The following is a 17,033-nucleotide window of genomic DNA, read 5'->3' as shown; positions in this document are numbered from 1 at the left end:
ATGTTTTATTTTAACACATTTTTAAAATACGTTTTGATACCGCGACTTATGGCCATAAAGAACGGCGCTGCTCCTGACTGGTCGGAGCGGGCATCATAATTATGTAAGATGTACAAACCTGAATCTGTTCACTAAGTGTAAGTAAACCGATTGGATTAGATATTATACTACCGTTAGTACTATTATTTAGATCCTCAAAGTTAGCAGTTATTTTTATTTTAGATTGTTGCAACATAGTAAAGAAAAAATTTTATTTTTTAAATTCTTAATCTTGACTAGGGAAATTTTAGTAGGTATAGCCGGGTGGCAGAGTGGACTCCCTGATTTGATCGGTTAATAACTATATAAAAACCATAAGTAAGATTATTACAAAGCTTTTTTTATTTCTGAAATCTACATACAATCATTTATTTTTTATTAAGTTTTTAAATGATATCGTCCAGGTGACGACCTTGACGAGCGATGCACATATCAGCCGTTCAAATGAAGTTTTCAAAAACTCACGCAGCATATCTGGCGTTATTCCAGTGATAACATCAACAATTGCTTCCTTAAGGGCTTTTCCAAGGTCCTTGGTCGAACTTTGTAAACCTCAGATTTGAGTAACCCCAAAGAAAATAATCGCATGGGCTTAGATTGGTGGGAGCGAGGGGCCATGAAACATCCCCTTTTATTCTGCATTATGAGAATCAAGCGGCCGGGAAACGTTCTACAGTAAGTTTTCGCGAGAGCGACTACGGTTATGAGCCGTGGCACCATCCCTGATGGAAACCAATAAGGCTTCCATAATATTTTCCTACCCATCTACCCTACTCTTCATTATCTGGGAAGAAAATGTCTCCAACATCTCATCAATAGCGTACAGCGTTCACAGTTACGTGTGCACTTCCGATTCAAAAAATTCTTTTAGGGAGGGGCCAATTATGCATTCCGAGGACACATGCACACAGCGCTACAGTCACTTTTGTGTGAATGAAGATCTTTTTGTATGATTCTTTCGTGGGTTGAATTCAGCTGCCCAGTAAACGAAAGTTTTTGCTATATTTACTGTGCCCAAGAGGTGAAAATGTGGCTCAATCCACTAGACCACAGAATATGTCGGTTGTAAAGAAGCCAGTATTGTTGTGCAAGCATCTGACGTTTACAAAATCTGCTGGCATCAATTCTTGAACAAATCATCTTATAAGGGTGTAAATGAAGGTCTGAGTGTAAAATTCACGCCTCAGCGCTACAGTAAGTGTGATCCAAGAGCAGCTTTTCAGCATTTGGTTTACGTACATTGATTGTGGAATTATAAGACGCTCTCACCGCCCATTATGTTCTCTGGTGTCCTCACACTACTTTGGTTTGTCCGACTGGTTTTCTAGGCAGTGCAGATCGTGTCGCCCATACACTTGCAGGAATCTATTTCCTTATGGTTTTAGCATTATGCACCTATCATGACGATTCAAACCAAAGCGCTACGAATTCACGCTGGGTTCGCCACCACACTATCCTTATTTTGAAGAACGTTTACGACTACAAAACCACGATGCTCGCCAGTCCATTATAGGTGACTACTAAAAATGGCATCTTTCCCCCACCATTACATAACAAGTAAAAACGGCGCGAATTTCGCTTCTCATTTGCTCGGCGACCGTTGTTTAGATTGCGAAAAATACAATAGGGAGTCCACTCTGCCCCACCCTGTTTTATATGTGGCATAGTTTAAAAAATTACTTAATTTGTAGGACTATAATTGCTTGATTCAAAGTTTTTAATTCTAATCACCTATATCACCTACATTTTTAACGAAGAAGTAACAGGCACGTTGAGGTTCTATCAAAAATTGATTCACAGATACATACACACTTGTTTGTACTGAAAACACACAACACTGTGCTAGATGTTGATGAGAAAGTTCATTTTTCTACATATGTCTGAATTCCTTGCAGCCCTCTGGAATATCTCCGTATAAACTTTTTACTGTATATAGTACTAAGATTTTAATGGGATCTACTACGTCAACCTTAATCTCTAAATTATGCAATGGTGCACGATTAGTGATAACCTTCGTATCAATCTTTAAAATCATGTACCATACTGACTGGATGTTAGAACGGGAAGAAGGTGAATTTTGTGATTCCTAGGACTAAATCCCTTTACAGACTTACCTTTCCAATTGAAGCCGAGCAGTTTCTGTAAAATTGTCTTTTTCAATTAGTACCATTAGTACATTAATTTATTTTGTAATGGCGAAATACACTTCTGATCAATACCCATCAGAATCTTGAAGATAAAATCGCGTTATTGTAGGATATCTCGTTTTATATACGGAAATATAAAAAAGTATTGTGAAGCTGGACTGGGTCCACTATTTAATTGATAAAAAAGACAAACAGTATGAATAATTGTGTATAGAAGTAGCCTTTACAGTGACGCAGTTAGCTACACTAGTAGTACTAGTGACTAATAGTTAACAGGTTGATAAAATTTTTGGATTGTAAAAGCCAATTGGGATTGTTTCATTAAATTATTAAGGATGAATCATTATCGTTATGTCCATCCTACTTGCGTAATCATCTCTTTGAAATTTTTAAACATTGTTATTTTCCACACTCAGAGCAATTTAACCAACTATTGGATGTAATTTAAAAAAAACTATGAAAGTAAATAATTATTTGAAATATAATATCTTTCTGTAGTAAAACAATTGCACTTACCGTAATAGAAAATAAAGTAGTTTTTTTCCGTAAAAAGATGTGAATTTGAAGTCTATTGCGTTAATGTCGTGTTTTAAATAATTGTTTATTTACCAATAATATTACTCATTTTAAAATATTTTAGTAAGACTAGGCAACATGTGTGTATGATAGGTCAAACATTGAAATAGTGCAATAATAAACTACATAAAACACGTAATGACGTCCAAAAAGAAACGTTTTTAAACAGATTCGTAGTAATAATGTACAAACCAATGAAATTCCTGTTGTAAATAGTAAAAAAAGTAATAAACCATTTATATCGTACAGAGCTATGTAAAGCTTTTCTTTACTCCGAGCATGATTAATGTAAGTATGTATAACTGTCATAACTGTAAATGTTTAGTAACTTATCGTATTAGAAACCCGTCTTACATATACAGATATTTGGTCGACGAAGATTTTAGGTGCCTCCGCGTGCTTTTTGTAAAGTGTTTATTATAAACATGTTTCAGTATGGGGGAATAGCCTTATGATTTCTGAAACGCCGAGCTCGCCATAAGGGATATCTCACGGGTGTGCCACACGGGGCTTACACAAGGCTATGAAGGAATGCTCAGGGAGGTTAGCTGAGGGTAAAGTCACCGACACCCGTAAGTAAATATTACAGTGACCCGTACACAATGCGTGTACAGTATGGTGCACTTTCACTTGCAGGAACAATTCTTTTTAGTCATTATGCATTCCGATTGGAGCTTGCACTCCCAGCGCTACAGTAAGTGTGATGAATATCTTTTATGATTCTTTACGTACATTGATTGTGGATTTATAACGCATTTCACTATATTCTCTCTACGAGGGCTACCCTATGCACATTAACATAACAAGTAAAACTTAGGATTTGTTCATTTTTGCTCGACCGTTTGTTTACGTGTGCACTCACGTGCAGGAACATTTCTTTTATTATCTGCAATTATGCATTCCGAATTCGATCTTGCACTCCCAGCGCTTAACAGTAAGTGGGGCAGACAGAATATCGTTTATGATTCTTTACGTACAGAAGTTTTATGGATTTAAGGAACGCATTTCACTATATTCTCTCTACCGAAAAAGGGCTACCCTAATCACGTTTACATTTAGGCAAGTAAAACTTAGAATTTGTTCATTGCTCGACCGTTTGTTTAGATCGAACTTAAAAAGTGCAGATAATAAATACTGCTGTGTTAAAATCGCATAGTTAATTGCCTTATTTTTAACTTTCAATTTTTTCACGAAAATTTTAAAAATAAATCAACTGTTTTTAATGTCTTATTTTTAAAGGAGTAAGCAATGTTTAAAGGCCTAAAAATAACTTAAGGCTAGATGCGTTTATATCCGCAAAAAGACATAGACTTAACATACATCATTGAATTCATGTACTGAAAACACACAACACTGTTAGAAATATTCACAAGTTTTTTGACAATGTGACAACCTCTAATTAGGTGTGCGGAAATCGAGTACTCATGAAGGTAACGCCCGTACATATCCCGTCCATAAATAGCACGGGACTTTTTAAAGCATTATAATACTGTTTTGATGGGATAATAAAGCAGATAACTTCTTTATTCAAAAATGTGGAGTGCTTGACGTCATTTTCACACAAAATACTACAACTAAAGGTAAATAAATTGTACACTGATATTTCAATTATCGTAAACTCAAATTGTGTATTGATTAAATTTTAATTGACACAAAAGTTGAGTAAGAGTTATAGGTGTATGTCCGATGTAGTTGACAAATGTTGATTAGTGTTCAAAAGTAAATTTATTAGTTTAAATGCGAAATACACTTCATTCAATCAACGTATTCAAACGTCGTTATTGTAGAGAAAAAAATCGCGTTTGTGCTACGGAAACAGTTTTAAAAGTGAAGACAGAATTATAATCTCTAACCAATAGCAATTAACGCTATTGTAGGTACCAACAAACAACGTTGTGTTACGGAAGTTTATGGAGTGAAGCGAGAAGTGCAGAGACGACCAAAAGCCATTTAAAAGCCATGTGTTTGTAGGAAACAAATCTCGTTTGTGTTACGGAAGAAGTTTTATTCAAGTGAAGGAGGAAGTGCAGATTTACGACCAAAAGCCATTAAGATCGCATCGACAATAAGGGGTGCCTTATCATCGAACTTTCAATTGTATCAAATAAAACCTTGCACTACTGCGAGGCCGAGCTACAGCATTATAAACTTTTATTTTTATTGTCCTTTCACAGGAGTAAGCAATGATTAGCTATTAATTCCGCTCTATAAATAAAAGCTATTGCTACCGAGAAAAGACGTTGTCAACTCAAATCAACTCCAATCATTCGTTCTCCATGTTATGCAAACTCAAGAAATTTAGAAAATTTAAGTTTTTAATATATTATTAGTTATATTCAACCCAAACAAACAACTATTGTCTACATATTTTCCTTTTAAGTGTTTCGAAAATTACATAGTAGAAAAAGCACTTTCTCTTAGCCGTATTCGTTTCTCCATTTTTAATTTTGTATACGAGGATACACTATTTTTAAGATTTTACGCGTTTATTGACACAATTAAAAAAAAAACAAACCATAAATATAGAATGAAGAATACAATTCAAGTTCAAGTTCTGGTATAAGAATGATTACATTTTGTTACACTAAAAATACAATAGTTTAAATAATTAACATTTATACTTATAAAAATCAGATGTTTATTTAAATTCTTTTATTTTAAAATTTATATAGTGAGTTAAGACTTGTAGTAGATCCAGGTTCTTTTGCGAAAACTGACGTTTCGTAATATTTGTTATAATAATTTTGTATAAGGAGGCTTGGGGGGGCTGCTTGGCAGTTCCCGAAGATGAAATGTTACCTATTGTTGGTATGTTTATAGACGAGTGAACGAAAATATTTACATTCCTGAATCGAAAGTCTAACACAATAAAATTAAACGTCACAAGAGTCAATTATTGGAGTACATGATAACTGATTTAAGTCTGGTTACGGAGTCTGGTGATTCTGAAAAGTTTTGGAATAAATTATCACACGTTTTAAATCCGCTATCAAATTAAGAACACAAATTTGAAATACACAAATAAATAATGAAAGCCAAGACGTTTTTAGGTCTAGACTAACGCCACAGTATTATGCTTCATATAGATAAAGTACTACAGGTATACAGTATGTATCTAAGAGTGAAATAGTAATGCGCTTATATACAAAGTAACAATCGTAATGTATCATGACGATTCCAAGTATTTTTGATACAAATTAAAAGTAAAAGAAAAATATATTTATCTACGGTATCAATTTCAAATAATGGAATGTGTAAATTTAATACATCAGTTTTAAGTTAGAGATTAGTTTGATAGCATAATCATACTTCTTGATTAACTGTTGTGTGTACGAGAATGTTTGTGTAGATCTTATACTTAGGGCTTATTACATTACATTTATTTGTAAATAACTTCCAATACACTTTTCATTATATTATATTAATAAAAATATATATAAAAATAAATAAATATAAATAAATATATATATATATATATATATATCTATATATATAAGACTATATTAAGACTATTTAAATTCACTTACCTACTATGCCACAGTTTAGCTTGCCATATTTGCCTCGATCAAATTTTATATAGTTCGATTATCTAGTTCTCGGAAATCTGCTTTGGGTCAAAATCGTGTTGACATAGTTGAGTTTGCTAGGACTGAAAAGCCTATTACGACCTAGGGGGAAGTCCTACCTACTTCTTTATGGACTTCCGGTATAAGTGGGGAAATCCTTATTAAGGTTATGCAACATTCCAAAATAATCGTATTAAAGTTTTGCGTTACACTTTTTTTTTGGACTGTAGCCAGGGAAAGAATGAATCGTTGAGGCATGTTAGTATTCATTTCTCTGTTTTTTTCCGTAAGCCATTGTTAAAATGTAATATCATAATGTCAAGGAAGCCCACCAGTTTAAAGTAACTTATGTGAAAACATCATAACTTTTGTTCATTAAGGTTAGTTTTATATAACAGTAATTTAATGCATTAGATGATTTTAATTCGTCACTGGCGCAATCTGGAGTAAAATAAAATTTATATATTAATGTTTTATTTACTATCTGCATTACACTACCGGTCAAGCACTGTTTTACTTATTATTGATAAAAATCAAATGTAAACAGATGTTTCAGAAAGTTTGTCGAACTATAGCTGTCAACAGCTGTCAAAATACGTTTCGTTCTTATCATAACATTCGAATGTAAACGAAACTAATTTTTCAATTTGAATTCGACTTTATTCGGTGAAATGAATGTGTTAATGGGTGGTAAAAAGCACTCTAAATGTTAATTCAGACCAAAAGCTATACCTGTTCCAAATATCAGCACAATCCGTATATGCGTTTCAGCGTGATTCGAGGGACAAATCTCAAACATCCAAACATCCACATATCCAAATATTAAAACTTTCGCATTTATAATATTAGTGGGATTGTATTTTTATATTTCTTGTGTAACATTATAAAATATTGTCATCGTACTTTATCATTTTAAACCAATTTTGACCTTCAGGAGGTTTATTTTAACGTAACTGTACACAAAGAAATGTATTACCATCGTATTTTATGCGCATGAATATCTAACTAGCAGTTACCCCTCGACTCAGGTAGTCTTTGAACGTGTATACGGTTGTGTGTAGGGTTCGCACCTTTTTAGAGTGAATTCCTCATGCATCTACACTCCTATAGACTTTAAAAAAAACCAACTTTTTAACCAATAAAGAAGAACTCTAAACTTTAAAAGAATTCAAATTGGGAAATTTCATTCAACAGTGTGAAACAGAAAATATCAAATATAAATTGATTGTTCCATTTGATCCAAACCTTCCTCTAACTCTAACTAGAGATGCAAGTCCACTTGGATTATCTGGGTGTTTATCATTTGCATTTATATTAAGATGACTGTCATCGCCTGAAAGGGGGTATTCACTGTCGGAGAAGGAAGCTACGACTATTTTCTGGCCCTTTCAAAAGTTTTACTAGTATTTGTAAGGAGGAAGTTGTTGTGGATACCAAACCAATACAACCCACTTTTCATGCAAACAAGAGTCTGCCATTAACAACAGCTTCACGTTTATTCCGCTATGCGACATTCATAAATGGGTACAATTATACAATTGTACACAGGTGGTCAGATAACCACATGTATTATCTGACTATTTTTCTAAATCACCTTTGGGTTGGCAAATATGAAAACATCGATGAAGAAACCTTTAGAATGAACAGACTATACGAGTGCTATTTCAATGAAAACAATTACAGTACCCTTTATTGTAAAATTTACAGACGGAGATCCAATTCTAACATAACTAAAAAGAGATTATTCTTGAAACAACGGAACACCGATTACAGTATCTTCACAAAGGAGTAAGTTTTTGTGGACAAAGTAGTCATTCCTTCAAAGTCCGCAACCTTAAAGTCTTTCTGAATTACATATCACTCATTCTGGAATTGTAAAAATGAAGGACCTAGCTCGGAGATATTGTTATTGGAAAAATATTGACAGGGATATAGCATCAGTAAGAAGTTTAATCTGTGCAATAGGAGAACAACCCAAATAAGTTTGTGATGTGTGGACAGCAAGTAGAACTGGCAGCGTGTTTACATGGACTAGCAATGTCCATTAAAAGACAACCTATGATTCTTGTACATATGCCAAATTGAATGGTAGCAGAAATTACAACAAAAAGCTTGGAAACTTCACATTCCACAGTTCTCGGGAGATATTGTTATTGCAGGATCGAAAATATTGACAGGTGATCTTATTGCTCCTCATACTAGTACAATTGTGAAGCATGGTTTGCAAATACTAGAGAACAACCAAATTCTAAAGGGCCTTTACAAACGTGTGTGGAACCATCTCCAAGACAAACGGCTGTTTACTCTTTAGGTATCGAGCAGGACTCAACTTCTTTGATTCTTGTGAATCTATCCATTACAAAAACAGTAGGAAATTACAACAAAAATCGCTGTCTCATTCTAAAACATTCCACAGTCTCGGAATTTAAGGCCTTTATTTGTTAGATGTTTCCCGCGAAGAATTCGCAAAAACAGATTGTAAGCTTTGCCCTCGTATGAGCATCTGGTTCTAAATTTTTACAAACAGAAACATTACCTTGTTGCCAAAATCAAGAAAATAAATTAGCATTGGATGTTAGAAAGAACCATTCACCAGACATTACTCGACTTTGTTACTTATTATACATATACAAATTCCCGACGTGCTTCAAATTAGTATTTGACTATTTAATGATACGTAAAAAGAGTTTTGTAATTGCAGTTTATAATGTGCACTTTTTCCATTTTATGCTTAGTGTTTCCCGCGGCTTCGCACGCCTGGTGTAAGCTTTGCATCAATGACATGTATAAAGCACTTCGTTGGGTTCACACAACACACACACACCAGCCGACACACATCCCATGCAGAGTGTACACTTGTTGTCACACGACACACAAAACACAAAATTGACACACACACACACACACATTGCACACATACATGTACTGACTAACGTACACACACAGATACACACAATACACACACACACACACACACATTACTATACGTAACAATTTGCAGTTTATAATGTGCAAGGCTTTGAACACACACACACACTAGGCACACACAACACACACACACTACACACCACACCACGCACACACACACACACACACACACACTCACACACACACACACACACACACACACACACACACACACACACACACACACACTCACACACACACACACACACACACACCACACACACACACACATTATATATACAAATTTTAATACTGATCGGTCTAATAGGTTTCTTACTCTACAAAGGACATACAGGCAAACATTCATTTATATATATGGTTAATTATAAATTAATCTTCAGGTGAAGCTATGGTATATATCGAATCAAAAATATCAAATTTAAATGCTTTTGAACTTAAACGAGGTAATAAGTTTCCGGTGAAAATTAGTAGTTTTAGGTAATACCTTGACAACTGCATTTCTATTTTTTATTACTTTAATAATGACAAAGTTTTATTTTTCGCCGTAGGTACCCATACCAGTCCAGAATCTTCAATCGTGTCCATGTCGGCTGGTAACAAACATTGGCAACCATCACTCAACGTCCCTGACGTTTTCTTAATCTTTGAAGGATATCCAACACTTGTATCTGTAAGCTAACGTAACAAAAATATTGTAATATCAGAAATGTGAATCGGATAAAATAATACTTGTTGTTTGCGTTATTCAGGCTATATTAGTTTTCCTTGTGTTAAACACTCGTTGTCCGGGAACGATAGTAGCGTGGTGAATGATGAGTCACGATCACGCCAATATCACACGTCATATCGCCCGTACTTCGGCACTTTGACTATAACTAACCCCATAACTTTTAATTATCTGCCATCGATCTCGTCGATTGCATATATTACTTTAATACCTTACATTAAGTATTATGCTACTTAATAATACAGATACACCCGTCATCAATACAGAGTTAAACTGTCTCATTGTTAATTACTTAAACTGTGAATCAGTTATATAAGTAACGAAAGTCATTGAATGACTTTTCTAATTCCGACCAGGAAAGTTTTTAACGCGTCTCTTTTCAGAACAAGGTATGAGTGCCAGACCAAATGACGCGTTACAGGCTTCACTGAAGTTTCATGTGTAGTTATTTCGTTTTCAAGATAATCTACGGACATAAACATCCGTAATTACTTATATAATTAATCATATAGAAGAGACATTGTGCTAGACCTTCTGACTGATACTTCGCTGCAGCTCAGCTAATGCCATTGATGACGGGGGGGGGGGGGGGACTTGCACCAGCTTCGAACGCGATGTCGCCTGCTTAGTTGTTTCTAAGCGGACAGCATTAAAACTTCATTAAGTATCATGCAAAATTTAACTTGACAAACCAAACTCGTGGTGTTAACTCTAGCTCGATTAGTTTACGAGATATCACGTAGATACTGTACATAAGACAGAATAACACTTTTACTTGCCCTTTGTGTAGGCCTTGATTAACGTAAAGCCAATAAAAAGATAGACCTTATAAAAATAGTAGGATAGTTAACCCTGTGTTTCATAAATTATGAAGATAAACTATTATTTTGCAAGAAATGTTTAAACAATTATCTCTGCTTTAGTAGAAAAACTATATTACTTATAAAAGATAACAAAAACAACGTTAAGCCAAAACTAAGAAAACAATAATGACTTACAATATTCATTCAAATAAAATAAATCAATAGATACATTAAATGTCTATTACGACAAATTTTATATTAATTTTCATTATACATAGTTATAGTTATAAAAAGTAATTTTTAAGACTGTTAATCCTTTTTTGTGGATAGTAATAGTCCATAGTACCACTATTAGCTACCTTTTAATTATTATTACGATATTAATAGTACTCTATATATAAAAAAATGAATGTTTGTATGTATGTCCTTTATAGAATCGTAAACTATTTGACCGATCATTATGAAAATTTGTATGTATATGTATTTTTCGACGGAGAAGGTTTATATGCTATGCCTATTGATGTATCTCGCCACCAGGCGGCACTGCAAAAGTTAAAAGTTTTTAAAGCGCCTGTACACTATAAACTGCGATTACGAGACAGTTAAGTATATTAAATAGCGAAAAACTATTTGAAGGCGCTAAGCTTTGATGTATATTTGTCTTCAAAATACATTTCTGCTTGAACTTAAAGCTTGAGTGTTAGACCACTTTATAATAAAGTACATGTACGTAGACAATGGTTATAAACATACACTTTTGACAGATTTTCTTGATCGTGGCAACAATACAAACTCTACATCGTCGTTGGAAATATAATTCACTTCAACCAGAAGTGCACATACACGAGCAAAGCTTACGAAAAGCGTGCGAAGCGGCGGGAAACAGCTAGTAATAATATAAATATAATTTTAATAAATAGTTATTAATGAACTGAAAATGATAAAACTTGTTATGATTAATTACTCACATAGAATCCAATGCTTGATGCAGGAACAATGTAGCGGAGACTAAACACTGTAAAGTTTTGTCTAGAAATCACTCTACAATCATTGTTTCTGCTCAAGCGCCTTCCTGGGCAGTAAAGTATGTTTAAATCCTATCTGAATGAATGCACATTTTATAAGGCATGACTCTGTACTGTGCGGTCTGCACTCTCTACCTTACTCGGCAAGTTTATACTGTTACATTTTTTTAAACAACGGTGATATTCTAATGTTGTAACTTAAATTGCCTATTAAAGTAACTCGACAGGACACTCTAGCAGAACGTGTCAGGCGTTAAATAAAGATGGCGTGCTTCATTCTGTTACTTCCTCCTGGGGAGTTACAGAGTGGAGCAAATCAAAACGTATTTTAACTTTTAATTGCGTCACTTCTACATGCAGCCTCAGTTAGGCGGAACTCTTGTCTGAGGAGTAGTATCAGTTCTGCTCGGCTACCTGCAATACACGTTACACAGGCTCGTTGGTTTTCATATTAGATCTTTTAGTTTTACTTAAGAAGGCGATTTAATTATTTGATATTTATAGTTTAAAAATATGTGTTATAGTTTATAAAGCTTGTTTAAACGAATTAATATTTGTACAGTTAGCTTGCACAGTTTATTATAAAATATCACAATATAGAAACTGTTGAACTCGATGGTAGATTAGATCATGGGAGCCATGATTACATGAGATTGGCACTCATGAGATTGGCACTCCATATCACAGGAGTGAATGGATAGTAAGTTAAAATCTCATAGTTCTGGCACGGCACTTATATCCCAGAAAATATTATTTAGAATAAAAATATTTTAGTTTCAATGTAGATTTTACATTTAACACACTTGATAAACTATGCGATGACAGAAATGAACAGTCTAATAAAAATATAGTGAGATTTATGACTTTTACAAATGCATGTAAGGAATGCTATTTAAGACATTCATCATTTCGAGTTTCGTCACAGTTCGAATGTATCCTAACCTGTTCAAACAATCTATCTAATCAGTTCTAAAACCTATCCGATAAAATTAAATATAAAATGTTTTAAAACTTTTTAAAATGGATCAACGAAATTAAAATAATTTATCCTACTTTTAAAACATTCATAATCCCATTCAATTACACTTTGAAAATTGTGTGTGATAGCGATTTAAATATATATGGAATACTTGTAAAATTCAAAACATAAAAGTGTAGTTTACGAAATAGATAATTGATGTATACCGATCAAGCACCCCAAAGTTGGTTTAAAATGGATTATAACATGTATGATAACAGAGTATCAGTTTTTGACCTAATTGTATAAAAAGGATTAAAACGTTTCGTTTTTCTTATAAATGTTTTAAATTGTAAAATAACATGTTTCACATTTAAGATGATCTGACTCACGGATACTCATGAAAGTTATTTTCATTGTTATTTACTTCAACTTAAAGAAGTAAATTCTTCACCCATTACTCAAACATTATCTAATAGCTTTAAGCAATATAGTACTAAAATAAAAATATTATTTTATGAAAAGTCTATCACCAAATTCAGGTCTGCGCTCAGTACCTTTAAAAGTCAAACACCCCAATAAAACTTTTAAAAAATTAATAAAAACGCCTGTAAAAATTCACAAAAAGATGTATTACCTTCGAACTCAGGGTTATAGCCTGAGTAATTAAAATTTGAGAACCAGCTCAATCACAAAACCATAAAAATTAAAAAGGTTTTACTTTTCGATTTTAAATATACTACATACAGATCACCAAAATTAAATTTAGTTATTCAGGATCGGAAGAATGTACGTATTAAACTCTATATAATTGTAGTAGTTACCTCAAAATAAACAAGAAGAAGGTGTGTCTTGTTTAGATTTTTAGGTGTATGTAGTTGATAAACGCAAATTGAAATTGTCTTCATCAATGTAAAAGTAAAAAAAGTAAATATGTCTTATTTTACCAGGCGAAGTTAGGGCTAAGAGGCCCTCTCTAACACAACCTGGGGACCAACGGCTTAAGGGTGACTTCCAAACCACCACCAATGCCCGGGCAGGCGGGCTGCATGCAAGGACAGGATCGCTCAGCGGTCACCCATCCAAGCAGCAGCCACGCTCAACGTTGCTTGATCCGGTTATCTTGCAATAACCGTTGTACCCGCTAAGATTAATGTCAATGTCTGTCTGATTAATTCGAAGTATTTAGAATTCAAGGCTGAATTAAGAAACACACGAATACTCTGTATATATATATATATATATATATATATATATATATATATATATATATATATATATATATATATATATATATAGCACTTTTAAGCACATTTAATTCTTGATCTTTGTATATTAATTTTTTATGTTATAGTTAAATTCTTAAATGTTTGTTGAAGTTCAGAAGTCAGAACGACTGTTAAGTTTTAAGAATAATTAATATTAATGAACTTTCTTAATGTTTTGAAGCAATATTATTTTGTAATTAAACGTAAATTTTTATTCGAAATTTGCTTTATATTTTTTGCACATAATGGTTTTTTTAGGAAATAATTGAATTTGTTATATATTAGTAGTTATTAATTTGAGTTATTATATGATGATTTACTTTAATGAACTTTTACTCGAATTAATTTTGATACTACATATTTTTTTGTTTCTTTGGGTGAAAAGCCGACTTGAGATTTATACATATTTTTTTTTTAGAAAAGTTGCACACGTATAAAGAAATTATAGCTCGTGGTTGAGTAAGCTACTGGCATTTCTATGAATATATTAGGTTTTACAACAGAAAATATTAATATTTTATTCGAAATAAATTGTTTGAGTCTTTTTAAATTTTGATATAATTAATCCTAAAAATAATTCCTAGCAATTCGGAGCGTATAAATTTATAACACAAATGATTTATTAAAATTTATAATATAATTATATTTTTATCGGAATCTTTGCAACAAACAGAAATAATATATGCTGTTAGTTACAGATATTTGGATATACAATTATTGACTCTAAAAAGTTAAGTATGGTTGAAAATTATTACGATTTTTGGTCTGATTATGTTTTTAGTTGTATGTTACCTTTTTTAACCTTCCTTGTTTTTCATTCCACACCTGTAAGTATTACTTGGAGTATTTTGAAAGAAATAAAGTTGAACTGATCGCACCTGGTTTAGTGTTTTTCTTTTTCAGATTTATGTCGATTTCCTCTTTGCCTGTTATTTAACAGACAGTGTACTGTATTTCATCAATCAATCAATCAATCATATTTTTATTGCTTTCAAACAATGTTACATTGTATTTGCAAACGTCAATAAATAAAGCTAAAAATCCTGCAATTTGCTATTCTAAGATTCATTCACTGCTCGCATACATACATTAAATTGCATTCTCCCTCTCATTCATACATGGCTTCAGTATCGGTACTGTTGCGAAAATTTAGTGGTCCCAGCGGCGTAACATGAACTCATCTACAGAGTAAAACACTTCAGACACTAAAAGGAAGAAACCGATATCCACTTCATGGAACCGATATCCACGCGAGTTGTTTAAATCTTCACTGAAAATGGTGTTTTAGTGCTAATATTTTACGGAGTCCATAAAGAAAAGGATTTATACTGATAGATTTATAACAATGAAATTTTACCAGGTGTATATGACGGGTGTCTGATGTGTTACAGACCGGGTCATGTATGCCCGCAACCAGCAGCGGTCTGCGGGCAGGGTGCCGGTGGTCGGAGGCTCGCCCATCAACGAGGACATGGCAGTGGTCAGTTTCTGCACCTTTATCAAATACTATAAAGAAGTAAAATGACATACAAGGCTTGAGGCAGCTGTTTTGTGAATCAGTAGTATAAACATTATTGTTTTGTATAAGATTTAGGTTTCAGAAAAAAAATTTCTGTGTCATTTAATGTTTTTCAAAATGTGGCAGTGAAATAATCAGAAATATGTCACTCTACGGATTCTCTGACTTTTGTACCACAGTACTTGTAATCTTTATATTATTTTTCGTGCGTTTATGTAAATAAAATCACCCCATTTCTATTTAGTGTAGTTAAAACCTCGTTATGTGGGACTAATTCCCCCAAAACAATTCCTGTTGTAACTTAGAGCCGCCCATTTTTCTTCAACTTATGAAAAATACAAATTATTAAAGTTTACGTATTGTTTTTTTTTATGTCAACAAATATTTTCCACATTTATTTGGTCTATTGAATAAAATATAGTTAGAAGTTATGCTGAACAACAATTTGATATTGGTTTAAATAAAACAAATCAATGAAATTGAAACAGAAAAAATATAAAACAAACCTGCATTACCTAGCGCGCTCACATGAAAAATATCGAATTTATTATTTTTTAAATAGAGTACATGTAGGATTTTTGTTTTGATTTGACCTCACTATTTGTTAATAATACAATTTTACAACCCATGAGTTACAAAAATTTTCATTATAATAATTTGCAGTATAATAAGAATCCACCATGATAATTAAATCATCGATAGCTCTAATTATCTAGCCTAGTTGGCTACAACATGACAACTGACTGCGGCAGAATAAGATTGAGAGTAGCCATTATTTCTCAGTAAAGAGTATTTATAGGCTGTCCAAAGTCTATAATAGTCTGTCTATCCACAGTGTATAGTCTATCCACACTCCAAATATAAACTATACTCTGCGAACGTGTTAACAACAATTATAGCTGAAATTAATTTAACATTTATTTACTTTAGTTGGTTCTAAGTGCATCAAGACAAAAGAACAATTAATCCGCGAAAAATTATTTACTATTTTAAACCCTTTTGATATCCTCAGATGTCGACAGCTACCAAAACTAACGCAGCTGAAAGTCGATTAGTTTCATAGGGGATATTTTTCTATCGATTAAATAAACAAGTTGTGTGATTACAGAATGAAAATTGGTTCTCGGCTTCCGAACTGTAACAAACTAATAGAAGTCGCCACACTGCTGTATGGTAAATAAGTCCAATCAGTGTTTAAGACATCAGTTTACGCAAATTTCTCATTCGTGCCTGGACAAATTGTTTGGCGTATTGCTTCTTCTATCAACATAAATAGGAAATATGCAATCGATTCTATTACACGCACTTATTACTATTTTTTGTTGTCATCATCGTAATTTATTTGATTGCAATTGTACTTCGGAATGAGGTAAATGTTCCTTTGTACTAAACAATGCTTGTTATTACGTTAGAGCTACATAATTTATCCTCCTTGAGAGGGTTGATAAAGATAAAAGGTACAGTAATATTAGATAAA

The 17,033-nt window shown here is 33.1% G+C and overlaps 1 protein-coding gene across 5 annotated transcripts in view; it reads left to right on the top strand.

Moving 5' to 3' along the window:
- LOC124359934 (inactive ubiquitin carboxyl-terminal hydrolase MINDY-4B-like) overlaps window positions 1-17,033 on the top strand; it is a 75,689-nt gene that overhangs the window by 34,289 nt on the left and 24,367 nt on the right. For all 5 annotated transcript variants that reach the window (XM_046813087.1, XM_046813091.1, XM_046813088.1 and 2 more), the window contains one exon: window positions 15,429-15,517. In XM_046813087.1, coding sequence (XP_046669043.1) covers window positions 15,429-15,517 — 89 coding nt within the window. The remainder of the gene's footprint in view (window positions 1-15,428; window positions 15,518-17,033) is intronic.

This window comes from Homalodisca vitripennis, chromosome 4, assembly GCF_021130785.1.
Source record: "Homalodisca vitripennis isolate AUS2020 chromosome 4, UT_GWSS_2.1, whole genome shotgun sequence".
In the NCBI taxonomy this organism is placed as follows: domain Eukaryota; kingdom Metazoa; phylum Arthropoda; class Insecta; order Hemiptera; family Cicadellidae; genus Homalodisca; species Homalodisca vitripennis.
The sequence above is the reverse complement of the archived record's forward strand: the minus strand, read 5'-3'. Positions and strand labels throughout refer to the sequence as shown.